This window comes from Pisolithus orientalis, assembly GCF_024613125.1.
Source record: "Pisolithus orientalis strain OTSU chromosome Unknown F5J12scaffold_8, whole genome shotgun sequence".
Classification (NCBI taxonomy): domain Eukaryota; kingdom Fungi; phylum Basidiomycota; class Agaricomycetes; order Boletales; family Pisolithaceae; genus Pisolithus; species Pisolithus orientalis.
In genome coordinates, this window is record NW_026260789.1 from 1,045,998 (window position 1) to 1,071,502 (window position 25,505).

General features: G+C 47.7%; 6 protein-coding genes across 6 annotated transcripts; 3 read left to right on the forward strand and 3 right to left on the reverse strand.

Moving 5' to 3' along the window:
- Window positions 1-5,642: 5,642 nt before the first annotated feature.
- Window positions 5,643-6,417, forward strand: F5J12DRAFT_781625 (uncharacterized protein; the record flags this gene model as incomplete). Its single annotated transcript, XM_051742575.1, has 4 exons — window positions 5,643-5,660; window positions 5,718-5,820; window positions 6,010-6,127; window positions 6,297-6,417. The coding sequence occupies 4 exons, from the start codon at window positions 5,643-5,645 to the stop codon at window positions 6,415-6,417; spliced, it is 360 nt and encodes a 119-aa protein (XP_051601948.1).
- Window positions 6,418-10,454: 4,037 nt separating this feature from the next.
- Window positions 10,455-13,054, forward strand: F5J12DRAFT_820426 (cytosol aminopeptidase family, catalytic domain-containing protein). Its single transcript, XM_051745264.1, has 17 exons — window positions 10,455-10,890; window positions 10,948-11,123; window positions 11,174-11,209; window positions 11,261-11,330; window positions 11,378-11,400; window positions 11,456-11,511; window positions 11,561-11,660; window positions 11,713-11,740; window positions 11,791-11,845; window positions 11,897-11,968; window positions 12,025-12,095; window positions 12,162-12,228; window positions 12,276-12,321; window positions 12,378-12,503; window positions 12,561-12,692; window positions 12,749-12,801; window positions 12,860-13,054. The coding sequence occupies exons 1-17, from the start codon at window positions 10,509-10,511 to the stop codon at window positions 12,903-12,905; spliced, it is 1,539 nt and encodes a 512-aa protein (XP_051601949.1). The 5' UTR covers window positions 10,455-10,508; the 3' UTR covers window positions 12,906-13,054.
- A 27-nt stretch (window positions 13,055-13,081) lies between these two features.
- On the reverse strand, window positions 13,082-14,776 carry F5J12DRAFT_550315 (uncharacterized protein). Its single transcript, XM_051740023.1, has 9 exons — window positions 14,583-14,776; window positions 14,410-14,511; window positions 14,260-14,358; window positions 14,175-14,207; window positions 14,028-14,120; window positions 13,797-13,970; window positions 13,666-13,740; window positions 13,507-13,618; window positions 13,082-13,453 (listed from the first exon to the last, which is right to left on the reverse strand). Exons 1-9 carry the CDS (start codon window positions 14,676-14,678, stop codon window positions 13,446-13,448), a joined length of 792 nt encoding a protein of 263 aa, XP_051601950.1. The 5' UTR covers window positions 14,679-14,776; the 3' UTR covers window positions 13,082-13,445.
- An 8,933-nt stretch (window positions 14,777-23,709) lies between these two features.
- F5J12DRAFT_766660 (uncharacterized protein) lies at window positions 23,710-24,535 on the forward strand (the record flags this gene model as incomplete). The annotated part of the gene is made up of 4 exons (XM_051742195.1): window positions 23,710-24,003; window positions 24,062-24,181; window positions 24,243-24,295; window positions 24,354-24,535. The coding sequence occupies 4 exons, from the start codon at window positions 23,710-23,712 to the stop codon at window positions 24,397-24,399; spliced, it is 513 nt and encodes a 170-aa protein (XP_051601951.1). The 3' UTR covers window positions 24,400-24,535.
- Window positions 24,536-25,283, reverse strand: F5J12DRAFT_820473 (uncharacterized protein). Its single transcript, XM_051745265.1, has 4 exons — window positions 25,206-25,283; window positions 25,175-25,181; window positions 24,958-25,132; window positions 24,536-24,889 (listed from the first exon to the last, which is right to left on the reverse strand). The coding sequence occupies exons 3-4, from the start codon at window positions 25,111-25,113 to the stop codon at window positions 24,668-24,670; spliced, it is 378 nt and encodes a 125-aa protein (XP_051601952.1). The 5' UTR covers window positions 25,114-25,132; window positions 25,175-25,181; window positions 25,206-25,283; the 3' UTR covers window positions 24,536-24,667.
- On the reverse strand, window positions 25,069-25,283 carry F5J12DRAFT_766662 (uncharacterized protein; the record flags this gene model as incomplete). Its single annotated transcript, XM_051742196.1, has 1 exon — window positions 25,069-25,283. A coding segment is annotated over one exon (161 nt), but the record flags the coding sequence as incomplete, so codon positions are not given.
- Window positions 25,284-25,505: the final 222 nt, after the last annotated feature.

Sequence of the window (25,505 nt, forward strand, 5' to 3'; positions counted from 1 at the left end):
CACCACTGAACCTCACTTTGACTCACACCATCTCAGGAGAAGCCAAATATGACTCTATTCTCATGGTTGTCAATCAGGGTTTGACGAAGGCTGCCCTGTTCATTCTGTGTCATAAAACAATTGACTCCATTGGGATCGCCTGGCTATTCCATCAATTCATATACTCTCGATATGGAATCCTGGAGTTGGTTATCTCAGATTGCAGACCCCAGTTTGCCTCATCCTTCACAAAGGAACTATACAAAGCGATAGGGGTCAAAACCAAGCTTCCCACTGGATACCATCTGCAAACTAATGGAGAAAGCAAACAGGTAAACCAAGAAGTGGAAGGATACTTGCACCTATACTATGCCAAAGCCCCAAACTCATGGGCTGCCAAGCTTCCCTCTGCCAAATTCACCCACAACGCCCAGATTCATTCAGTCCATCGAATGACTCCATTTTCGCTACTCCTTGGATATGAACCTTCCCCTTATCCAGAGGTTCGGCTCACTGTGGTCCCATCCATGGATGAAAGGCTAGAACGATTGGCATCAAACTGAGATGTCACAATCCTAGCACACAAGAAGGCACAAGATCTGATGTGTTTGCACTCAAAAGGGTCTTATGTTGCACCCAAGGTAGGAGATCAGGTTCTCCTGGATACTGGGCATCTTCGTATCAAGAACCAGTGTGACAAGATTGCACCCTGATGTCTTGGGCTGTTCAAAGTGACTCAGGTTGTCTCACCCATCACCTTCTGATTGGAGTTACCACCAACGTGGAAGGTACACCCTGTGTTCCATGCCTCTCGGATCTTTCCTTTCACCGAAAACGATACTTATGGGGCTGTGCCCACAGCACCCCTTCCAGAATTGGTGGATGATGAAATTGAGTGGGAGGTTGAGTCGATAATCAATCACAAGGTTGATGGTCGACAAGGAAAGAGGCAGTACCTGGTCAAGTGGAAAGGGTTCCCCCATTCATCTAATACTTGGGAACCTGAAGAACATATAAAAGATCACATGTCAGAAGCACTTGACCAGTACAAACTCACCTGACACCTCAAAAATTAATGGATTCCCCTTGATCAGTCAACACCAAAAATGACTATGTCGACCTCCCTCGTGCCTCAGAATCCATTCACAACACTGACGATGATGAGCTCATTCCCCCCATCACTATCTATGCCACAACCTCACCTCCAACATCCCCTGCCAACTTTCGTGTCTCTGGGTACTCCTCACTGCTGTCACAGCCCCATCCACTATCGCCCCTTGTCCCCTGGACTTGAGAACTGTGTCCACTCCAGGGCCTCTCGGTTAGATGTGTCCCGATCCCAAAGGCCAGAGTCCCCCTCAGTGAGGACAGTAACCAGCAGGGAAAGGGTAAGGCACACACTGACCATGACTCTGATAGTGGACCTGCCAACAAGGATCCCACTGATGCTCCCCAACCTTCCAACTTACGCACCACCTTCCCTACCTACCCCAGACATGCCAAACTTGCCACCCTCAACCTCCTCACCAGTGCAGCCGCTGCCAGGGATGACCAGCTGTGACTACCAATCGCAGCAGGTGACTACCTGGACATTGTTCGGGCACTTGACATCTTCCATGATGGGGACCACATTGATGGGTGCACACCAGAACAGGTTGAATATTTTAGGCTGTTGTCTCAGATCTACCGAGCGACAGACTTAATTAATGCAGCCATCTCCAAAATATGTACGCAGAAGCTTGCTGGGGTTGCCCCTTTATTGGAGGTAATCATGATCAACATGCTGGAGAAGGGATCTTCAGATATCTCTGAGGCCATAACCAGAGGAGCCTACCATCATCTTCGAACTTCTCAAGTTGATGGGTATCTTGCACCACCTTCCACCAGACTTCTTGATCAAATTCACCCAAAACAAGAGGAACCATTGGTTTCGGGCAAAAAGAAGATCACTGATCAAGACAAGGAGAAGGCTTGGCATGCTATGGAGTTAGGGTTTGTCAACTCTGGAGAACTGTTTAAAGAGGTTGGTGCTTGTCTGGGAACTGGGACTCACAACTCCACTTGGGAGACCTTATTGCAGGATGCCTCTTGGGCTGGCATGCATAAACAATATCACAACACCATCTACGCTGCCAACCCTCTCCCTGTGTGTCCCTTTGTCCCCATCCCTTCGGATCAACTTTGTTTCTACCTTGGAGGACAGTCTCCCATGCCTGACGGACACCCCCTTCATCCCCACACCTGTTACCAGTGCCATTACTTGGGACACTGGTCTTGCCACAATGGACGTGGCTCCCACTATACTCCGGCCTTCGAAGAGTCATAGACTCCATCACCTCCATCACCTGTCGCCACTCGCACATGCCCCTGCATTTTCACTACTCGCTGACCCCTATCCTGCCCGTCCCACCAATGTGACTTCCAGCCCATCCTCAAGGGTCTGAGGACCTTAGAGGGGGGGTGATGTTACACCTCCATCAGGGGTCTTTCCTTTTTTGACTCTTCGCGGTCACATGCATCATGGCCTTGTCACGTCTCTCATAATCGTTGCCATCTTAGGGGCTCAAATGCTCCAGGGAACGTACAGATCTCCTGCTGTCAAGGTATTTCCAATACCTGTCAAGACTGTGTTGCCATTGTGATCCAGTATTCCACCACCCTCTCTGATGGATGACTTGTTCCCTTCTTGTTCCATTGACTCGTTTCTGACTCATTTATATTGCTCACTTGTTGTATTATAGTTCCAGTGTCTGGCTCCTCGCTGCACATTGATTGTGCCAGCCAGTATAGCCTTCATTGCCTCCCTACCCCCATCACTGACACCATATGACTCTTATTTATTTCACTGATCATTTTGTTGATTACTGCAGATACGTGTCGCGACATGTCTGTCGCAACTGGTATGGTACTCGTACTTAGGGGTATATAATCCTATGTACTTTGTCCTGTATCTGCAGTTTTTTGATAGCTTGCAACTGAGCTTCATCCCTTCGCTCTCATCCTTGTTCTCTCTCTGTGCAAACAACCTTAGGGACTCACCAGCAGACAGAACCTCTGTCGGATTATTGTGATAACTCAGCCATAGGGGTTACGATAAGTTCAGCCTGTAGACTCCCACCTCACACGCTGTGAGTCAAAGTGAGGTTCAGTGGTGAAAACCAACCAAAACCAACACAAAAGACAATGAAAATGAGTGGTGGTGTGCCTATGCGGTACCTAGATGGTAGAACCTGTTCTTTGGGAGGGTTTTTGCGAGCTACAACACTCAAAGATGAGTGCTGAGGGTTGGGGGTGCTCCTGACAAAGAGGGAGCAAGAATGTGATAGAAAGTGATAGGGTAGACTGCTGTCAGCCTACAGAAGGATGGATGGTGACTTAATTTGATGTCCTAAGCTGTACTGAGCTCAGGGAGGGCTTGGAGTGAAGTATATGGATGATAGATGATGATAAGCAAAGTAGATGATAGCTAGACCCTTAATAAAGTCTCAACTATCGAAGCTGATGAATGATTTACTGAGAGATGATAAATTGCGAGCAAGAGGGGCTCTCTGATGTCTTCTTCTTTTTTTTGCTACCTAAGCACAGTGACTTATATACAGTACAGGGGCGTCGCCTATGGAAAACAAGGTGCAAACACTTGGTAAGTGATTGGTAACTGATGAGTAAGGAATGTAAGTGATGGGTAATTGTCTTGGAAAGCATTGGTAAGCATTGGTAAGGATAAGTAAGCCAAAAAGCAAAGAATCAGTAAGCAAAGTCAAAAGATTGGTAAGTATTGGCAATAGGTGAGTCAAAGACAGTCAGAATGTCACAGTATGAGTCAAGCAATGTCAGGAACTGGGAAAGTGCACTGGAATCACATCAGGGGGAGGCTGTGCATGTCACATCTTGAAGAGATCGCTTCTAGGCCAAAGTGGGATGACAGAGAGGCAGCGCTGATCTGATGCTGATATAGTACATCCAAAAGCAGACAGGGTGAGTCAGATGTCAACAGGGGTCAAGCTTTGGGGGTCTGTGGGGTGACAGGAGCATAGGGGATCGCAACTTTCCCCCCCAAACCATCCTCTCAGTGAAGCAAATAAAAACTTCATGAACGAGGCTCTGTTGGAAGAGAGGATGAAGGGGGAGCGTCTTCTGCTGTATCTTGCAACAAGGAGGCAAGATGTGCATCATACTCGTCATGGATGCGATCAGGGAGAGTGGAGAACAGTAGATTATACTGTAGCTGTCGCAATTTTGGAAGAATGATGGACGAGACTGGTATGAAGATGTTGCAGGGGGCAGGGAGGAAGGATCCATATGCTTCTTGGACTGGAGAGACTGAAACGACCACATAAGACCTTTCCAAGCGAATGACAGACCTGAGGCGACCAAAGAACATCCTCCTGGAGGTCACACCGACAAAAAGAACACGCTGTCCAAGCTGGATGGGCTGAGAGGGGGCAGATGAGGGTGGGATGTACCAGGACGCTTCAGGACAGAAGCTGGTAGGAACTCCTGGTAGATATATGTAGCCATGGTCCCTAGCAAAGGGGACAAGCGAAATGACTGATGTGGAGGCAGCCATATCAGAAGAATTAGCGAAATGAGCATCTTTTGGAGGGAGTGCTGTAGAAACGTGTGGAGTGCACAAATCCTTTCCAATCCTGGAAGGTAGGATCGCATGGCTGAGCACTACAAGCAAGTGTGGGAATGGTTTCGGTGTCTGCAGAATTGGTGGAGATATGTCGAAAACTGGAATGCCATACATGGGCGCTTAAGAATTTTATTGGCACTTAACTTGCCTCCTCCTTTTTCTTTGGCATTGACAACTTGTTCTTGTGTGAGGGATGACTGCCAACATTGCTGGCTGTCCTTCTTTGCATGAGGGCTATGGTCTTCACCTCCATTCATCAGCTACATCCATGTCCACCTCACCAAACACCTTTGGTGTGTGACAGCGCTTCATGCCTATTCCATTTGAAGAAGTCACTGCACTCGGGCATAACAGTTTTGTGGAGAGATGCATTGCAAGGAATTGTGGAATGTGATGCAAACGATGTTGACTAGCTATTGGAAGTTGTAGACTGTCTTGTAGTTACAACTGTCACAAAGGTCACACATTATGTCAGCATTTCATCCTACATATTTCACCTTGTTTACAAGGTCACTGCACCTTGAAATTCATTGCTCATTTTTCAACATCCATGAACATTCCCCTTTACAAGGTCCAATTCAAGTCACATGGGCAAAGATTTGTTGGTGCACATTTATGTACTTGCATTTATGTACAATTGTAATGAGCTCAAATGTAAAGGTGGTTAACTTGCAGATGAAGATCAATTGATGGTGGCAGTGAATTGAAGGCATGTGCCCATGTACAATTGTGTGCCTAGACTGTCCCTGTTCATCTGTTCGAACTCCAAGCCCAAGAGTTTATATGTGGATGAAGACCAATTGATGGTGGCAGTGATTTGAAGGCATGTGTCTTTGTACTCTAGTTTGGTGCAAGTGCAATCTATGTCACTTTGGCTCTTTCCCAGTCTAACATTGTCTTACAATTGAGAGCCACAAGCCTTTGGTCCTCTTGTCACAGATATTTGCCCAGATGTTGAGTGAATATCTTTTCATCAAAATTGCACAACAGTCAAATTGTATCCCTGCCCCAGCTGTGCAACAATGCCATGTATGCATTGAAGGGTGTAAGCTCCCCAGAACCCACCTTGTCTTGCACTTTCTGCATCACCTTTGGTATGCAGGGCATGGCATCAGCTATCACCAACCACTGTACACCCTCAGACCTAGATATTTACATGCCCTTGTGCCAGATGTGTTACTTGTCCATGAAGCTAGAATGCAAAGGTATGTCTTTCTCATTTCCATCATGCATTAACATTCTCTGAGTAGAAATATGCTACATGTGGTTTCAAGTTTGGCAGATGCAAAGAGTATCATCATTTGCCTTACAGTTGCAGGTGTATGCCCTGCAATTTGACTGATGTCAGCTGTCTATGGCTTCAAATGTCTGATCTCCATCACAATCTCATGAAGTCCACTACATCCTCAAGTGCTTGGGGGTCATCAATGTCATGTGGTTACTGGGTGGGTACATATGCAGCATATATCCTGCCTTTCTGGATGGCTATTCATTTGTGTTCAACAACAACATGTGAGTTCCTGATACTGACATTCCTGTGCATGCACTCATTATCTGAAGGGATCATCTCTCCAATTGGTGCTTCATCAGAAGTGGGGAAATTTAGAAGATGCCCACCAAAGCCTCTGAAGAATAATATCACATTGTCAATGATTCATTAGCATATAATGAGGTGATGGAGTGGAGGAAAGGATGGGAGATGGGCTGCATTTAGAGCATGGGTGGCAATGCCAACATGGCGAGAAAGGGGCGAGACCTCTGACAGCACTGCAATGAAAAAGTTAGACTGGTACAAATATTGATTGCTAGCCATAAATTATGGGAATCAATGGCATGTCTGTAAACAAGGTGCCTGCCGTCCCCAACAGCCCTATCCTCTAGTGTTATATTGCATAGGGAAATGGCTCATGCAACTAGTATGCATTATGAGCAAGTGTACTGTACTTGGCCAGGTGACACCATTGGCAATGAATGTTTGAACAGTCACTGGCACCAGCGCAACACAACCACAACACCCTACTTATCACTCTTCTGTCACACTTGATGAGTGCTTCTTGATAGCATAACTTTCTCCCTGTAAACCATAAATTTGGATGCCTGGATTGGACTAGATCTCTGGTACAAGTGACTAATAATTGTAAAAATGGGTCAGACATTGGCCTGATGCTTGGCACCTCAATATCTTGTAACTAAGTATTTCATCTACACATATTCACCCTACTCTATAAGATTTCAGCATCAAGAATATTTTAATTGTGATTTGTTGGCTCTGTAGCCACAGCTATTTTGTATATAGTGTCACTAGACTAGACAGCAAATAAATGGATTTATCATAGTCCTGGCTCAGCTTGTGAGGCATCAGTAGACTGCTTTGTGAACTGGTAGTCCTAGGGAATCTGTCCAGTGCTGGACAGCTCTGGCCAGCTCTGGCCAGCAAAAGTGATTTACTGATGGGGCTCATGGCCAGAGTTGTTGCTGCCATATGTCTTGTCAGATGTAGGCCAAATGAGTAACACCTGCCATCACATACACTTCATTATGTATTGAAACGGTCGAAACCCTGGCAGTAAAAGGAACGACCAGCTGGTCGTCTGTCCTTGTCACTTTCTCCACACCTATCCAGCGAAGATTCAAGGAGGATTATAAAAATAAAAAATAAAAACATGAAACTATCCCGTGTGAACAACGTGGCGTTCGCTGTGTAGGTCCGAGCTCTTTCGGTCTTCGTCAGTGAACGCCACTCTTTTGATTTGCAAAGTGCCAGCACATTCTGCCACTCCTACTTGATGACTGCCCGCCATAGCAAGGGATGGTTCCCAGCTTGTTTCTGAAAAACTTCCTAATGTAATCAGGGTGTTTCCTACTGTGGTTTACACGCTGCTCAAAAGCTTTGCGGGGCTTGCAATCCTTGCATATTACTTGGCAACCCGGAAGTAAACGTGTCTTGACCAACTTTCGGTATCGTCATAAGACAACTGTGAAGGTGAACGTTCCGCAGCATCACATGTGAGTCCATTGGGATAACAGGCAACTTGGGCCGAAAAAAAACATGTCATAGGCTTCTTATCGGACAACGCGATGGAAGCATAAGAGGCCCATCTTTGATCTGTCTGCTGCGGCACATATAAGAGTAACAGGGAAGGTTGGTTGCGGGCTGTCAACTCGTCAGCTGTGGTGCAGTTGTTGTGACAAGGTAAGTAGCTGCCCGATCTGCCAGCATGGTTGATGAAGGGGCCAAGTACAAGCTTGTACAAAGCCATCATAGTAAGCGCACCTGTTGCGTTTCTAACGACAATGAACTTGGAGCATTTGGACCGAGTTGTGTAAACTACGCAAGCTGACATCATACAAGGGAAACTGTCGAGAGCACCCTTTACGGAGGTAATACTGACGCTCGTACCAACACTGCCTTTTTCAAGTAACACGCAACTCACACAGATAGGAGTGTGCATATTCATTATGTAGTTCCTAGATGCGAGCGACGTGCGCGCGACGTAATATAAACGACAACATTAGAAGAGCTATGTACATCGACGAAGGCGCGGGGCCCCGCCCCAAAAGCAATTCAAAAGACGGCACCGGCGCACGGAGGCCACACGGGGACACCGACGCCACAATCCACACTTATAATATCAGATAGTGCCACTAGACTAGACAGCAAATAAATGGATTTAGCGTAGCCCCGGCTCAGCTTGTGAGGGCTCATAGCCTCGGGCCGAGCCATGAGCCGAGCCGCCGGGCTCTACACAACAAGCTCGGCTCGGGCTGCGGCCTTGTGCATAGGGACATGGCAAAATATATGTAAGTGCTTCCTGCGACGCTCACCTTATTGTAATGGCAGGCATGCATATGCCACAGGATGCCACCTAGGGCCAAGGTAGCGTAGCTGGGAGCACGAGCACGGGAATTCGATTGTCTTCCAAGAGTGACCTCCTCGAACGATATCAAGTGTGCCGGTTGAATTTCATCGTTTCAAGGCAGCAGCCGGAGCTTTGGACCCTTGGGGATCGGCATTCGAGGACTGTTTACCACACTCCCTTTTCGCACAGGGGGTGATCTAGAATGCATCCAACAGCTTCAAGCTATAACGTCCCATAGCTAAACACAGCAAGTGTGCATCTGTTTGGTCAAACGGACCCTTGCGCTTGCGGACGTGACGTTCTAAAGTTGAACTACCACTATTGGCACTTGAAAGGGTAATGCTGTGATGGTAGGCATAAGATGCTGAACGTCTGGAAGCGAACGTGTGAAGTACATACTAATAAGAAGTATCAGTGCCCGAAATCTTGGGAACTACGTAAAGAGAGCGTGACATCCTTTGGTGCCATCCTCGCTGGTTCTAGTCGTGCTTTGATACAGGAAAAGGAACATACTCACCAGGGGGGGCGAGGGTCTGTCGGTCAACTTCGATCCTCAGTTGATGTGACCACTATCTGTTACACAACACGTAACTGAGCTCAGTGCTGATGTCACAATTGCGAGGGATGATGGAAAATTACCTCTGCACACTGTGCAGGCACAATCGCTGGTGAGAGGTGGCCGATTCCCACCTGGAACCAGGAGTCGTGGAATTTTCCTCAAAATTGGAACTGACGGAAAATCAGCGTGGTTCCGCTGCTGCTCAGTCGGAGGTTGGGCAGGCATCGTGCTTTTTGGTGAGCGAGCCACAGGAAATTCCAACTTTTAGGTAACCCGCAACATTGGCCTCTCCTGCCCTATGTTGAACATCCACGTCACGAGCTGGGTACCACGCTATGTCATAATGAGTATCGTGAAATCACCCTTCTCTTTTCGCGACAACAATAAGAAAGGATAGTACTAACCGACAGTACTCGCGAGAATGCGTTGGACCCCCGACGATGTTTTCCGGCAACTTGTGTTCCTCGAGTGCATTTAGCAGCGAGGGCGTGTGGATAGCCGACTGCAAAAGGTAATGAGCAAAGAACCGCAGTAAATAGAACCTTAGAAAACTCACATCTTCAGATGGTAGTCACTCCTCAAGGAGTATATTCTTAATAAATGGGTGCCCTGCCAGAAGCCAAAATAATTCCCCACACATGTTCTCACTTTATCTGACGGTGTCTTTTTGAGGCAGTATTGGTGGCTCGGAGATGATTCTTGGCGTGGTGTATCGTCTTCGTAGGGGAAAAGCAAGGCCACTACAATGAAAGAGACCTACCTACTAATGAGGGTGTCACTGCCCAACCTCTGTGGTCACATGCGCTGACAGGATATCAATAGTAGCTCACCCACAAAAGCGTCCATGCACACGCGATGGGCAACGGACTTCTGCAGGCACATGGTTTTGGTCGGTGAATTGCACCTTGGGACCTAAGTCCCCTGATCGTTGGGTAACGGAGTGGGTATGGCTACCACGCAGTGACAATGGGTTGCGGTATGAGAGTGCACAGAAAATGGAAAAGGAGAGACAGAATGGATACGCGAGTGATGGATAAGTGTTGGTAGAGCATACTTTGCGGGCATCTTCGCTAGAATATATAGCAGTCTCACGAAGCCAACGTCTTCAACTGATAGCATTTGAGGTGAATACTATACAGTGTCCATTTGATGAGCGGGGCGTTGGTACGTTGGAAGGGCATCCTGAGAGCCTCTACACTCGGCAAGGAAATATTTAGTCACTTGTTTATAAGTGTGCGGGGCGAGTGTGAAACTTCTCAATTAACGCCCTACCTCATGCCTACCTGACTGTCCCAAGAAGCGCCAAAGCGGACCTATTATTGTGGTCTTTCTCGTTGGCGGGACTCCGGCGGAAATGCCATACATGATGTACCGCATCATGGTTTCTCCAACCACGCTTCGCATCACATGACCAGAGAAGAAGTGAAAACACGCGTCAGCCTCGCAGGCCAAGTCCCGGATCCCGATACTACATATGTTCGTCGCACGCAGAGCTGTCCAATTTAGATCCTTATCTCTGCAACGACTCATGTCTACAAAGGCCTACATTGTTCCAATCGATCCCCAGAATCCTACATCCAGTGCGGTCCCAACAGTCCATCCAGCTGTGCTGTGGTCCAAACTACCTCCCTCTCAGAAGCCTGCAAAGGTTGGCTCCTCACATTTGTTCTATGGCGTCCCCGGGAACAATGTCACTGCACTCGTTTCTCTCGGTGAGGCATTCCCCGACAAGAAAGGGAATGCCCGTCGAGAAGTTGTCCGCAAGGCTGTTGGCAGTGGCGTGAAGAGCGTAAAGACGCTCGGAGAGGGTGTATCGGAAGCCGTCATTGATGTTTCACTCGATCCCCATGCTGCGGGTACACTTCTGTCTCCCACTCGTTCTGCAACGTTCTGACAGCGTTTGCGTATCATAGCTGTCGCTGCTCACCTAGCTTTATATGATTTCACCCTCAAAACTTCCCCACCGTCGGCTTTCGATCCACGCCCGATGAAACCAGCGCCTGAAAAGTTCAACCTTACAGCGAGTGCAGCTTCGGCCGAATGGGATCGTGGTGTTATCTATGCAAAGGCTCAGAACTTTGCTCGGACGGTAAATTCTCATTCGAACTAGCGCGGATTCGTGCAGTAATTCTTCATCAGTTGATGGAACTCCCCGCAAATATTGTTACTCCGACTGTAAGCACGGTGATGTCAGTACGGATGACATGGTGTTAACATGCTGAGTAGGCTTTCACCGAGCGTGTAAAGGCTGAATTCGAGGGCCTCGACAATGTCGAAATAATTGTCCACGACGAAGGTTAGAGTCTCTCTTTTGTCTCGCGTCCCATGCTAAGTCCCCTTCAGCTTGGGCCGCCAAGAAGGGGATGGTAAGTTGGTTTTCTTCGTCCTTGCAGCTGGAGAAGTTATACCGGATTCTGTTAGAGAACATTCCTCTCGGTAACAAAGGGCACTGATGAACCTGCCAAATTCCTCGAGATGTAAGCTTCCATTCGTTGCGCACTCTGGACTCGGATAACACTATACTAGACATTACAAGGGTGTCCCTTCACCCAATGACCAGCCTTTGGCATTCGTTGGCAAAGGTATCACCTTCGATTCAGGAGGAATCTCCTTGAAACCCAGCTCAGTAAGTGCTTAGTGAAAATTGTCCTTCTCTAACGGCGTAACCATATCCTCAGGGAATGAAACTCATGCGAGGGGATATGGGTAAGATGGTGTGGCATATTGGCGATGACTTGGATTCTGATACCTTGTAGGTGGTGCTGCGACTGTTGTCTCCTCGATCTTAGCGATCGCTCAACTCAAACTCCCGTGTGTGTCCCCTCTCAGCACATACTCCTCGTGATAACTTCTCCCCCAAAGAATCAACGTCGTTGGCGTCACCCCCCTTTGTGAAAACATGCCTGGTCCTAGTGCGAACAAACCTGGCGACATGTATGTAGCAGTCGTTGTGTTCATTGTGGCTCCTGATCGGCGGATTTCGCGCTTAGTGTCTATGCCATGAACGGGAAATCCGTAGAGATTGACAACACAGACGCGGAAGGACGCCTAATCCTTGCTGGTATGTCAGGATCACTTGTGGCATTACCTTCCCTCCCCCCTTTCCCCTGTTAATCTGAACTCGTAGATGCTCTCTACTATGCATCCACTGAGTTCAAACCACATACCCTCATCGACGTGGCCACTCTGACGGGGTAAGCCAGATCTCGCTGTTTCGTACTATTACTTGACTTCCCTACAGGGCCATGGATGTAGCTCTGGGTGAGGTCTATTCGGGGGTTTTCACTGTGCGTTGCTCTTCTTCTTTAGAGGAGGGTCCCCTTTACACTTTCCATTGGTACAGACATCGGATAAGCTCTGGGAGAAATTGAGCGCGGCGGGCGAAGTAGAATACGACCGTTTCTGGCGTATGCCACTCGATGAAGACTACGGACCACAGATTTATTCATCCAACGCTGATCTATGCAACGTATGTCGTATAATTCTCGTAATCACTCTGGGAACTTGAGCTGACGGCTATATGTAGACTGGTGGCAAACCAGCTGGCTCATGCACTGCAGCGTTGTTCCTGAAATCTTTCGTCGATGGTATTGAACCCAAAGATGGCTCTGAGCCGACCGTGCAATGGGCGCATCTGGATATTGCTGGAACAATGGAGGTGAGCTCCAGGCTTGGTTTTTGTTTGGCGCCGGTTGTTGATTTCGCTGTGCTTAGTTCACTCGTCCGATACTATACCAAGGCAAAGGGATGACTGGTCGTCCGGTTCGGTAAGTGGTGCTCGACTCTCCCGTCAATCGCAGTTGAAAGAGCAGCGATCGTTACCAGGGCTTTGGTGGAATATGCGAGGAGCTTGTTAGCAGATCAGGCATGATTAGACATAGATATCCGAGAGTATATCCATTGTTTTCAGCAAGTGTGCAAGTTGAAATCTTACATTGCGTCTGTTTGTCGTGACGAGGCACCCTCACCGCCATTTGATACTTCCGACTCACGGTCAGGCATGTTTAAGCCGACAATGACATTTATCGTGGGTCAGAATTAATGAGCTATTTTACATTATAGCAGCAAACATCTGACTGTTGCGCTCGAAGCACTTGATGGACACCCTGAGCATGGGTACATGTGTTTAGAATGGGAATTCGGCAAAACGTGATATCACAATCTTGTAGCCACGAGTACCTACTTGCTCTACAAAAGGCTCAGTATAGATACATCGGGGATGTGATTGTAGACAGCACGGATCATGGGTAACGAGAGCAAGACCCGACAGATCGACAATGGAAATAGATCTGAACGCATCATGAACCATCATGAAGATGCATGAAGTATAACGTTGACCTTGTTCGTAAGGGCGTCAAGTCCAGATGGGATTATAATACCTGATCATCATCCCCATGTGAACTTCATTGAATCAACGCACTGCCGCTTGCTATCAGGTAGGAAAGGAAACAAGGGAGTCAACAATAATTCACCTTTGAAGCAGCACACGTAACAACAGCCATGGTGTTCAGCATCGATTCCCTGCGCGTTTCCCCCATCAGCGACAGACGGTGAGCTGGATGTCGCGGTCCAAGTAGTGTCGCACTATAGCCACGTTAGAAATTCATAAAAGGCATTCCAGAGCAGCCTACCCGGTCTAATGTTGTGTCTACGTTGCTTCGTTCTTGTGCGCGTGCGTCCCTGTTTCGATTTGCGACAACCAAAGGCTATATGACGTCGATCGAATCCACATCAACGAAGAGACATGATTATAAGCACTCACTCTCTTATCACGCGCAGTGTACACGATCTCTGACGAGACTTGCTCGCTCTCCTGGGCCCTTTGTGAGTGTTTACGTCGCCAAAAGAATGTGAACATCAGGCTTGTTTCCCGAGTCTTGAGGCCCGAGCTTGGCGACGGAGGGTTGTCTCCAGCTGCAGGTTCTGGCATGAAGTTCTATAACGCCATAGATGATCGCAAAGGGCGGACTATCATAGTATGACTCATACGTACTGGCTCTTCCCTTTCCGTTTGGAAAAAATGACTCTGAAAATCAGCACCCCGTCGCTCTTTCTCTGCCTCCACTGGCTGGCTCGTGGCTGGATGCTGTAGAGTAGGCGCTTGAAACACGAAACATGGAAAACAAAACTCAATACTTACATCTAGCAAGGACGAGGAGTCCAAGGGAAGGTACTTTCTAGTCTTCAGCAAGTAAGTGCGTAGAAATCATGGGAGACGAGCCTACCTCTCTCACATCGTTTGTAGCGAGTTCTGTGCCGTGAGATTGACCATGGACCTCGTTCGCATTTCCATCCTCATGGTGCAGACCTCCTGAGGAAAAGAGCTAGTCCTTCTAAGCAGGCAGCAATAAAATAGCTGTGGGCTGAACACTTACATTTATAGCAGACGTTCTGCTGCCTATAGAACGACAGTAACCCACATCATTGACCCCGTCTGCTCTATGTTGAACGCCCGTGCGACGCGAGTGAGTACTGCCCTGCATGTTATAATGAGTACCATGAAAAAAACTTCTCTTTCCACGATAGCAATGAATTGGACATTACTAACCGAGGGAATTCGGGGGATCATAGAGGTTTCGTTGGCCTCCCCGACGTCTTCCGATAACTTGCGACTTTCCTCAGCTGCATCTAGCAGCGAGGGCATGTGGATAGTTGGCTATGACAAATGACGAGCTGTGGGGGACAGCGGTAAACAGAAATCTCACATCCATAGGTTCGATAGGAGGAAGCCTCATGTCAGAGAGTGACCGCTTGTCAGGAAGAAGTAATTTCATGATAGAGGGACCCTGCCAAAACGATTCCACGGGTGTTTGCGATTCTCCTGTAAATTACTTACCGTGTCTATATGAGGCAATATTGGTGACTGGGAGGTGGTTCTTAACGCAAAGGGGGTTATGTCGGTAGGGGAAGAATGCAGAGACTATGATGAAGGAGACCTACCCAACAACGGGGGTGTCACTGCCCAAGTTCTGCGGCCATATGCGATTAAGCTGAGAGGTCATCAGCGGTGGCCTTTCCACAAAAGCACCCGTACACGCACGATGGCTGCAGACTTTCGCAGGCGCGTCGTGGTAGTACGTGATTGCATAGCACAGGTGATGACTCGCGGGGAGTGCGCGTGGTGCATGATAGGAGTATCATACATATGCTCTCTTCGACTAGGTCCGTCAGCGGCGGCACGTTGTGCGGTGATAGAAGTGGGCGGGCCTGGACATAAATAACTACGTGAAAGGGAACATCCAGTCGATCGCCCGTCAAGCAGGTAACAACACTTGGGGTCGACGAACTTTGGTCTGTGGGCATTTAGTGTCGTATCAGACGCCAAAGGGTGACCGTCCAGCATTATCTCGTCCTCGGTCCCAGGTAGTACATCGGCGGACAAGCTACCGCCTCCCACAGCATGTGAACATCGTTGGACTACAAGTTTTCTTGACATGTGGCTTCCGATCGGTGACGAGGGATCGCTGGGTACAAGAACGTTTGGCAACCGCGCAAGAGGGGGACAGAAAGAATAGTGAGCGATAGATAAGCGTTGGTCCAACATACTTTGCCAGCATAACTGTTCCAATATGTAGTGTGGTCATAGCCGTGACGCTCAAGTTGATGTTATCTTTGAAACTTACGGCTACTGGCATGTCCTGTCTCACGCGAGGCACTGTTAAGGATCGCCGGAAATGAAAGGAGTCAAATCAGCACCGCGTGCTCTTGTTTTGCTGTGCAAGTGCTTCCAATCCAGTGGTTTAAAATTCTGCTACGCTCACGGTGCTCTGAGGAGGACGGTCCCGGTTTCCGAAGTTGCGCTGGAACCTCTGGCCACTACTATAGTGAAGAATGAATGGACCGGTATAGATTCAGGGGAGTTAAACATGTTTTTCAACTCACCTCATGGCCGGGGGGCGAAAGTGACGGAATACATTTGACCGCAGAAAAATCAGGGGACCACGCTCTTCGATTGGCAATCGGCCATCTAGGTGATTAGTAAAAAGTGAGGAAATTCGGCCGGAAGAATAGTCCCCGCAGCCGGGAGTGGCATGAGAAGCTCGGATGGTCGACGACAGGTCACAGAAGCATTCCCGTACTTTATTCTTCAACCAAAATAAGTGCTATACAGCTGCTCCAGCGGTCTTAGCCTTTCTGGAATTGTTCACAATTTTTCACAGCCCCAATTCATGTCTGACTTTCTTACAGGGTTATTAACAGGTATTTTTAATAGCTGTTTTAAACACCCGACTTTTCAACCGTGCCCTAAGCTGGAATGATGCTGATACCGCCCCCCAAATATTGCAGGCCAGTTCGACCACGTTCGCCGTGGGCTTCTGTTGGCGTAGTATGCGTAACGATTTGTGGTACGCGCATCGTGCGTTCTAGAGAATGGTGACTATACATTACTGGTTGTCTCTGAATCTCTAGTCTGCGCTGACATCAATGTTTTCCAAAAAAGAAGTCCGCTACGGACACCTTGGCTGCACAAGTGAAATTTTCTTTACTTAAGATGTAAGTGTTTATCCGGTGGCCCATCTGTTCTTTCTCCCATGTCAGATTTTTCAATTCTTTTTACTTAAGTATTTTTTAGATTAGTTCTCGGTGGCCTATCTGTTCTTTCTCCTATGTCAGATCCGCAGGTCGATGACATCCACGACAACGCTACCTCGATTTCCATATCACATAATGGCAAACATGTTGCCTTTGGGGGAGTTGGTGGCACTTTCACACTTTGGGACGTTGATCGTCGCCAACGTATCTGTCCACCAATAGTGGCACACCAGGGTATCATCAACTCTGTATGTTACTCTGCTGACGGTCACATTGTTGCCAGTGCGTCAGACGACCAAACATTAGGCTCTAGGACACCATCGCTGGACAATCTCTATGGAAAACATCTACCAGTCATCAAGATGGAGTTATCATCGTAGGATTATGGTGGATGCTAGAACCGTTGTCAGTCTATCTAGGGATGGGGTCATCCTTGTCTGGAAAGTAGCCACAGGCGAAGTCGAGCAGCGATTCCAAGTTTCCCTTGACGCCCGCTCTCTGGCCACTCTGTCTCATGATAGCGAGAAGTTGCTCGTGGCTCACAGGAGAGGCATCACGATTTGGGAAACGATTACTATGGAGTCCGTCACGACCATTTCTCTCGAAGTCGAAGGCCCTGCAGTCCTTTACGTGGAGCTTTCCCTGGACGCCACGAAGGTGGCATTCGAAATGGCTGACAATAGCATCTGCCTATGGGACCTAGAAAAAGATAACCTGGATTCAACCCACTTAAGAGGGCGGCAAGGATTTGCCTTTGTATGTAATACGGTCTCCTGATGGCAGGACTGTGTCATCTGTGGCGCAGAATGCTGCCTTGCAAGTGTGGAGCGCGGGGAGTGGACAATGCATGCCAGAGAGCCACAGAACGAGGGGCCCAATTACATATTCCCCTGGCGGCAGATTCATCATTCGCCCAGGGGATGATGGCTCCGCTGACATTTGGGAAGTTCCCGAGGTATGTGCTGATGAAAATATACTGTTGCTGTTCCCTTACTTCGCCATGAAGATGCCTCATACTCTTCGACATTTTTACTGGATGTACGTCTTCTCTGTTATATTGCTATACACCGTTTCCCCGGCTAAACTTTAATAGTTGCCAGCAGCTGGGGTATCCATGCGCCATACAACTGGAGCTGCGGAATCCGAGACTTTTGGGGGAGTATCTGGCGATGTATGCCCGGCTTATCAACAAATCAGATACTACTCGTACTAACTGATACCAGGTTCCAGTCACAAATACCCACCACGTATAACGTCCGAGGGAACTGGAAGGTCCCCCTGGCCATAACACACCATCCAGGACTAGACGCTTTTTTACCAAAACACTACAAAGGCTCTCCGCCCGAGGGAAAGAATCCGAACCAATAACTATGGCAAAGTACAAAAATGTAAGTTTCGGTTGCTGTAGCATCTTAGTTTTCCTCATTTTCAACAGCCAGTCGTTGTGGCTCCAGACACGTGCAGGAGCGTGCCCCCAAGGAGACACGTATCGGTTACGCAGGGTTTCAGGACCTCAGATATTCCAGATGGTGTAAGCGACGAGTCAGAAGTTACGCCCCGACGTATGTCCAACGAATCTAGGGTTCCGGGCTGTCTGCCATGCTGTGCAAGTTGATTCTTCTTTCCGTTTTTATCTGTCGAAGCCAACTTGACACGTGCGAATCTGCCAGGGTGATAGTTTCAATGGTGTTACATCTTCCTAGTTAGTGCAACATTTTCTCGGCCACTACGTTATTCCGATGTCGACATTTCCCTGTTCTTACCCTCACACCTCAACTCTTGTACAATCATACCACCGTCGTTGCATGGTGTTTTCCGGACAAGAAAACATACCAAATTATTCCATGGGATGATGGGTACCTAGGTTTGGTTGATGTTGAGATACCGGATATGATGGGGAAGTCGACATTTCCCTGTTCTTACCCTCACACCTCAACTCTTGTACAATCATACCACCAGTCGTTGCATGGTGTATTCTGGGCAAGAAAACAAACCAAATTATTCTGTAGGATGATGGGTGCCTAGGTTTGGTTGATGTTGAGATACCGGATATGATGGGGGAAAGCTGTCGTAGGTAGTGTGGAGGCCTTTCCTGGCTTTGTAAAGTCCGTGTATCAGCCACACACGGCCATGGCCCTTACTGAAAGTTCCTCTCCGACCCACTTGAGGTGAGTTTGGTATGTGAGTGTTCCCATTTGTATCCGATCCTGTGCACGACCCTGAAGTGTTTCTCAGCAGGGGAAACTTTGCCGTTGAATTGGGGCGCGGAAGGCGGACAAGAGAGTCACCGCTCAAGGGGGTCTGATTACATATTTGCCTGATGGCACTTGTTGTCTTCCCCAGCGATAATGTCTTCCCTCATAGTTAGAGAGTTCCACAGGTATGTGCTGATGAAAATATATTGTTGCTGTTCCCTCATTTCGTCGTGGAGACGCCTCATCACTCTTCGACATATTTACTGAACGTGCGCTTTCTTGCTACACCGTTGATGGCCACTCTCCCGAGTTAGTTTGACTAGTTGCGTGTGATCTCCGTATCCATGCACCAGACAGTTGGAACTACGAAAGATGAAGCCCGGAAAACACCTGATTGAGGAAGGAAAGGAAAGGAACGACATTGGGGAAAGGTGCCGGCATGCGGTGATTACCGATTCATTACAAGCAGGCCAAGGAAATGCTGCACTGCATAAGGGGAATATACCACCATCGGGACTATCACCCTGGTAGATTTGCATCCGTAGTTACTTGACAGAGAAAACGAAAAGATCCTGGCTATACAACATAGTGAACAGCCCGGAAGCGCCAGATTCAACGAACATACACAATCTAAAGTGTCTGGTGTCCTGAAATCCTGCATAGCCATTATGCTTTCCATTTGAGGCATTCCCCTCTGTGTCCCCGAAGCCACGACTGGCTGTCGGCAATGAGAAAATGTACTAAGTTGGACATGAGGAAAATGCAGACGTTACGATAACAACCAAGGTGTACATCTTCGTACTCCACCGTAGCTATACCTGAAGAGAGCCAGGGGTTTGGAAAGGAAGCTTCTAATCCTGCATGGTCTGTTCCAGTCAGTGGGACCTTCCGGCTCCCTTTGACATCGTATGCGTTATGTATTCGTAATTGGAACCTGGCATCAGTTAGTAATGAGTAGCATCTGATTTACTGATAAGCCGGACGTACATCGCTAGATACACCCCTAGAAGCATTGAATGATCATACCATCATCTAAGATTCATTACTGGATATGATAGGAAGGCTCTGTTGTAGATGGGTTGAAGGGCTTTATGGGCTACCCCACCCTTCGGTCAGGGTTCGAGCATAGACTATGTGCTCTCCGAGTTGAATGCGAAGGTCCACAATCTAGTCTTCTTATTTGTATTCGATGGCGTACATGCTCTGAAATTGTATTTCGATAGGGGAAATTATCCGCATACAAGCGGGTATCTGGGATCGAGAGTATCTAGTGTGGGCCATCGCACTATCGCACAACAGGCAGATTTCAGGGTCAGATTCCTTGGGGGTTTTTTTCAGTGCCACTGGAGACAAACACTTACCAATCAATAAGTTTAACGGTGAATGGTCACGTGCGAGGTGAAGGGGGACTGTGCCCAATGCCCGGTTGCCAATAGTCGATGCATAGTTCATGTAGTTCGCAATTCTCGCTACGGTCGCTAATGCCATGTGTTTTTCCTTTTTGTACAATAAAAGCCATGTGGCCATGACAGGCTGCTGTCCACTGTCCCTGTGCTGTCCTTGTCCCTCCTGTAGTTAGCTGTGCTGTGTCTGCAAGCTTCCCCCCCCTTCTCCCTCCCTGTAGCTCTCCATTGAGGCACTTGACACACCAGAAGATTTGCTAGAACTGTCAGTGTTTGCACTGATTGCACTGATCTTGGCTACATATGATCCAGATAAGGAAATCTCTGACTGATAAGGCCCATATCCTTCGCATTTTTGACCATTTTCAGTGTTTCCCTCCACTTCTGGTAAGCCTATCAACCTGCTACCATGCTCAGGAGTGCACTGAGATCATTTCATTGGCTTTTTGGGTCTTTTTCTGTCCTTTTTTTTTCACTTTTTGGCTGCAATTTTGGTTTTTTTTGCAGGCATTACTTGGCCTTTCTCCATCCAGAAGTGCTTGGTGGGTACCTCCCATGTTGGCAAGAAAATTTGGCTTTTGGTTATACTAAATGCATTTTTTCACATTTTCAGGTCATTTTTGGCACATTGTTGCACAACTTTGCACAAAGCAAGTATCCAGGGACACCCAAAGGCCCAGGAAATCTATGATGATAATAAAAAGTGTCAAAATCTCCCAACAAAGAAAAAACAGCAGCTAAAATCAGGGGAATTGATGAATGGGGTGGATGAGTGATGGGCAAGGGGAGAGAATATGCACCAATTGCACAAAAATGCAGAAAAAATAGTCTGAAAAATGTGAAAAAATCCGTTAGTATGGCCATAATACCCATACCAACTCCAGATAGATGTGAAACACTCACCAAAGCTTCCTATACAAATGATGCCCAAGAAATGGCACCCAAAAAGCCAAAAATGCAGTCAAACTTCACTAAAGGTGAACACAGAAGGAGGTCAAAAATGCTTCCTGAACATTGTAGAAATGTCTATAGACTCACCAGTGACAGAGACCTAGGAACTTTGGGCAAAAGTTTGTGTGCAGGTGTTGGAGTGAAAGCTGTTGACCAAGACAAACATGTTGACAAGTCCCTACTACCTAGCTTCATAGATTCAACTCTATGTGTCTGCTGGTTGCTGAGGCCTCTCTGAGGCTGGGACCTCTGTCATCACTACAGAGTAGAGACCTGTTTGGTGGGGCCTTTACAGGCCAGGTGGGGTCACTCCTGCTTGCAGTTACCATTCAATTTGTCTTGGGCTTTTTGCCTTTAGCTCTGTCATATGTCAAGTTCCAGTCAGTAAGGTCTGGCACAGGCACAGAGTGACTTCAGTGGTTCATCCTTGGTCCCCTTTATTGCTCCTCAAGCCCTACATCCAATTTGCTTTGCTTCAAACCATGAGGTCCTCCCCCCCCCACTTCACCACAGCATGCCCAGAGCACTGCTCACCAGGCTGAATATGACCAATGAGTCCTTGGCTCTCCTCCATCCCATCACCAACCACATCACCCTCCCCACCAGATGCCTCCCAACATTCCTCATGCTTTGATTGTAAGTCACATTCCATGTCCGATACACATGTGAGATTGACTATATATGTCAGACCCATCCTCCTGTGCCAGTACAGCAGTATCCTAGCATTCCACATCACCTCATAGCACATCATGATGTGCAACTTCTGCATCAAATGCATCATTCTCCACCCCCTCCTCTGTACATGCCCCACCACCCCATCCAATGCAGCCTCTTGCCCCACAACTCCTACAACATCAAATGAGGCCCTTCCCTCATCAGGAAAATAACACTTTACTATTTTTGACTTTTTGTGACTAATGTGACTTTTTGGGAAGGAATCTACTATCATTACCCATGTCCTGCAGGCATGGCTGCACTGGTCTTGCTTATTTTGGTCTTGTTCAAACCACCTAATTCATAGCTTTCAGTAGATACCACATACATTCAAATTGATGGAGGTTCCAAAGAGATATTGTGATTTTTCTCTCAGACAGTGTGCATCACACCAATGGCTCAATATCTCTGAATTTTCAGACATTTTCTAGTCTTCTTGGCTTAGATATATCATCACTTAGTTGTCTCAATAGATTCTGTTCTCTTTTCATTCTTCAAAATGTTGTATATGGTCAAAAAAAAAGTACAGATAGTAGGTTCCTTCCCAAAAAGTCACAAATAGTCACAATAGTCACAAACAAGTCAAAAAAAGTCACAAAAAGGTCAAAAATAGTAAAGTGTTAATTTCCTGATGCTCCCCCCTATCAGCAGCAACCTATGGGCTATCACAACTTTGCTCCCCCTCCAGCACCACCACCTCAGAACCCTCCTCAGCATGTGGACTACACAGCTTGATTGCTAGAGGGGTTTAATCATGACCATGAGAGGCATCATCAGCACAGACACAACCAGAGAAACAACAATCCTCCTGCCCTCCCTCCACCACATTATTATCCCAGCTACCAGCAGGTTACCAACTCCAACATGAGGCAGAGCACCAGCAACTTCCTGATGGCTACTTCCTGGATCATACCATCCTGACCTCTAAGAATGCCCAGGTGCATGAGATAAATGCTACCATCTTGGAAACTGTGCAACCACAGGAGAAGTACACCTATACCAGTGCAGACTCTGCGACTGACCAGGAGTATGAGTACATCCAACCAGAGGTGTTGCACTCCCTGTCCCCCTCTGGATTTCCCCTGCACAAACTGGAGCTGAAGAATGGAGCACCTCTGATGCTGTTGCACAACTTGGATCCCATCCATGGACTCTACAATGGAACTAGGTTGAGGCTGGTGAGATCCACACACAAGATCTTGGAGTGTAGAGTGATGAAGGAGGATGGAGAAGGAGATGTGGTGTTGATCCCCAGGGTTGCTCTTGACACTGGGCTTGAGGATTCCCCTGTGCCATTTCATCAAATGCAGTTCCCTGTGCACCTGGCCTATGCAATGACCATCAACAAGTCACAAGGGCAGTCAGTAAAGAATGTGGGGATTGACTTGCACTCTGCAGTTTTCTCTCATGGGCAGCTTTATGTGGCTCTTTCATGTTGTACTCATCCCAGGAGGATAAAGGTTCTGTCTAGAGAAGGTCAGGATGATACCAAGACAAGCAATGTAGTCTGGCCTGAAGTATTTAGACATCTGAACATATGATCTGTAACTGTGTACATATGTAATATGTAATATCAAATTGTACCACTTGGCTTGAAATGTGGGCTGGATGCAGCTCTTCCCTTTAAAACTCTTCCCACCCCTGCCGGTGGTAGTGGGAGGCTGCGAAGCAGCCGCGAGCCGAAGACTCGTAATTAATAACCGACCATCAACGAGATCCAAATCAGGATCCACATGCTTCTGCCTCGTGGCTTGGCCAGCCAGCATTCAACAGAATGGAAAGTCCGTTCAAGATCTCGAACTTGTCTTACGACGTTAGCTGGCAAGTTGATTCAGGGTCATGCGAGGTGACATGGGTAAGGTGGCGTGGCATGCGGTAGATGAGTTGGATTCCGATACCTTGCAGGTGGTGCTGCGTTGTTGTCTCCTCGATCTTAGTGATCGCTCAACTCGAACTCCCCCACTTGGCACATACGCTTCGCTGGACCTTCTCCCCAGAGCATCAACGTCGTTGGCGTCACTCCCGTTTACGCTTTCCATTGGTACAATTATCAGGTAAGCTCCGAGAGAAGTTGAGCGCGGCAGGAGAAACTGAATACGATCGTTTCTGGCGTATGCCACTCGACGAAGACTACGGACCACACATTTATTCATCCAAAGCTGATCTATGCAACGTATGTCATACAGTTCTTGTGGTTACTCTGGGAACTTGGGTTGCAGACTGGCGGCAAGCCAACTGGCTCGTGCACTGCAGCGTTGTTCCTGAAATCTTTCGTCGATGGTATTGAACCCAAAGATGGCTTTGAGTCGACCGTGCAATGGGCGCATCTGGATATTGCTCGAAAAATGGAGGTGGGCTCTAGACTTGATTTTTTTGTTTGGCGCCAGTTGCCGATCTAGTTGTACTTAATAGTTCACCCGCCCAATACCATATCAAGGCAAAGGGATGACTGGTCGTCCAGTTCGGTAAGTGGTGCTCGACAACCTCGTCAATCGTAGCTGAAAGAGTAGCGATCTTTACCAGGGCTTTGGAAAAATATGCGAAGCGCTTGTCAACGGATCAGACATGATTAGACACAGATATCCGAGAATATAACCCTTGTTTTCAGCAAGTGTGCAAGTTGATATATTGTGTTGCCTCCGTTGTGACCAGGCGCCTCAATGTCATCTAATGCTCCCAACTTACGGTCAGACATGTTATGTTTAAGCCAACAGTGACATTTATCGTGCGTCATATTTAATGGTTAATTTACTACAAGGAGCTTTAATTGAAAGTGCCGTGACTGACTGCGCTCGTTTAGCCAGAAAGCGCATGCGCGAACTTGGGATTCACTTACCTTAGTTGTCTGTGATAGTTGCGAAGTTAGCAGCAAACATCTGACCGCCACGCTCGAAGTACTTGATAGACTCGGCACCGACAGTCTTGCGGTACTCGTCGCTCTTGAAGACCTCCATAAGGGCCTCGAAAGTGGAGGCCTCGAAGACAGCCATCGCGTCGAATGGCGCGACATTGAGACCGGAATCGACGAGAGTCTTGGAAACAACCTCATTGGCGTGAGCCTGTGTAGGGGGTCCCAAAGCCATCAGTTCCACGTTGATCAATCGAGCCATGTCGAGCGTGTTCTCACCTGCTCATACTTGAGGATGTTCTTCTTGACGACGTCAAGAGAGTTGAAAAGCTTCGGGTGTTCGTTGAGCCAGAAGTTATCGAAATCTTCCTTGGAGACACCCTCCTTGCGCTTGAAGCTGCCGGTGATGCGAACGCGATCGGTACGGAGAGACATTATGGCTCGTCAAAAAAAAGAAGCTATTGATGTGTATGAATGTCCGTGAGTGTTGCGACTCAGAAGAGTGAAATAGGAGAGTTCACTCACAGGACTTGGGTAGAGGAAAGTTGGTAAATGAAACAATAGAAAGGTGAGACTTGCTGGAGAACCATGGGTGGACGCGTTGGGGGTTTAAATACTCATTTTCCTGCATGTATTGGAAATATGCTCAGCCCCATAAACGACTGTTGCCATCAATCCAAGCAATCATTGTTGGACAACTCAAGATGGGCCTTGCACAGGATGCATCAGCTGGGGATGATCATTGCTTGCGGTTGTCAGAATCAGCGCATGCGTCGAACATACTCAGTTGCCTCATTTGGAATACGACTAGACATACGAGGCGATGC

Excerpts from the sequence above, each read along its gene's own strand:
- F5J12DRAFT_820473 (XM_051745265.1), bottom strand. The coding sequence starts at position 25,113 with ATGTCTCTCCGTACCGATCGCGTTCGCATCACCGGCAGCTTCAAGCGC. Across the intron at positions 24,890-24,957 it reads ACATCCTCAAGTATGAGCAG|GCTCACGCCAATGAGGTTGT; the intron begins GTGAGAACACGC and ends CCCCCTACACAG.
- F5J12DRAFT_550315 (XM_051740023.1), bottom strand. The coding sequence starts at position 14,678 with ATGCCCTCGCTGCTAGATGCAGCTGAGGAAAGTCGCAAGTTATCGGAA. Across the intron at positions 14,121-14,174 it reads ACTCCTCGTCCTTGCTAGAT|CATCCAGCCACGAGCCAGCC; the intron begins GTAAGTATTGAG and ends CCTACTCTACAG. Across the intron at positions 13,619-13,665 it reads TAGACACAACATTAGACCGG|TGCGACACTACTTGGACCGC; the intron begins GTAGGCTGCTCT and ends ACGTGGCTATAG.
- F5J12DRAFT_820426 (XM_051745264.1), top strand. The coding sequence starts at position 10,509 with ATGTTCGTCGCACGCAGAGCTGTCCAATTTAGATCCTTATCTCTGCAA. Across the intron at positions 11,741-11,790 it reads ACTCATGCGAGGGGATATGG|GTGGTGCTGCGACTGTTGTC; the intron begins GTAAGATGGTGT and ends GATACCTTGTAG. Across the intron at positions 12,504-12,560 it reads CCAACGCTGATCTATGCAAC|ACTGGTGGCAAACCAGCTGG; the intron begins GTATGTCGTATA and ends GGCTATATGTAG.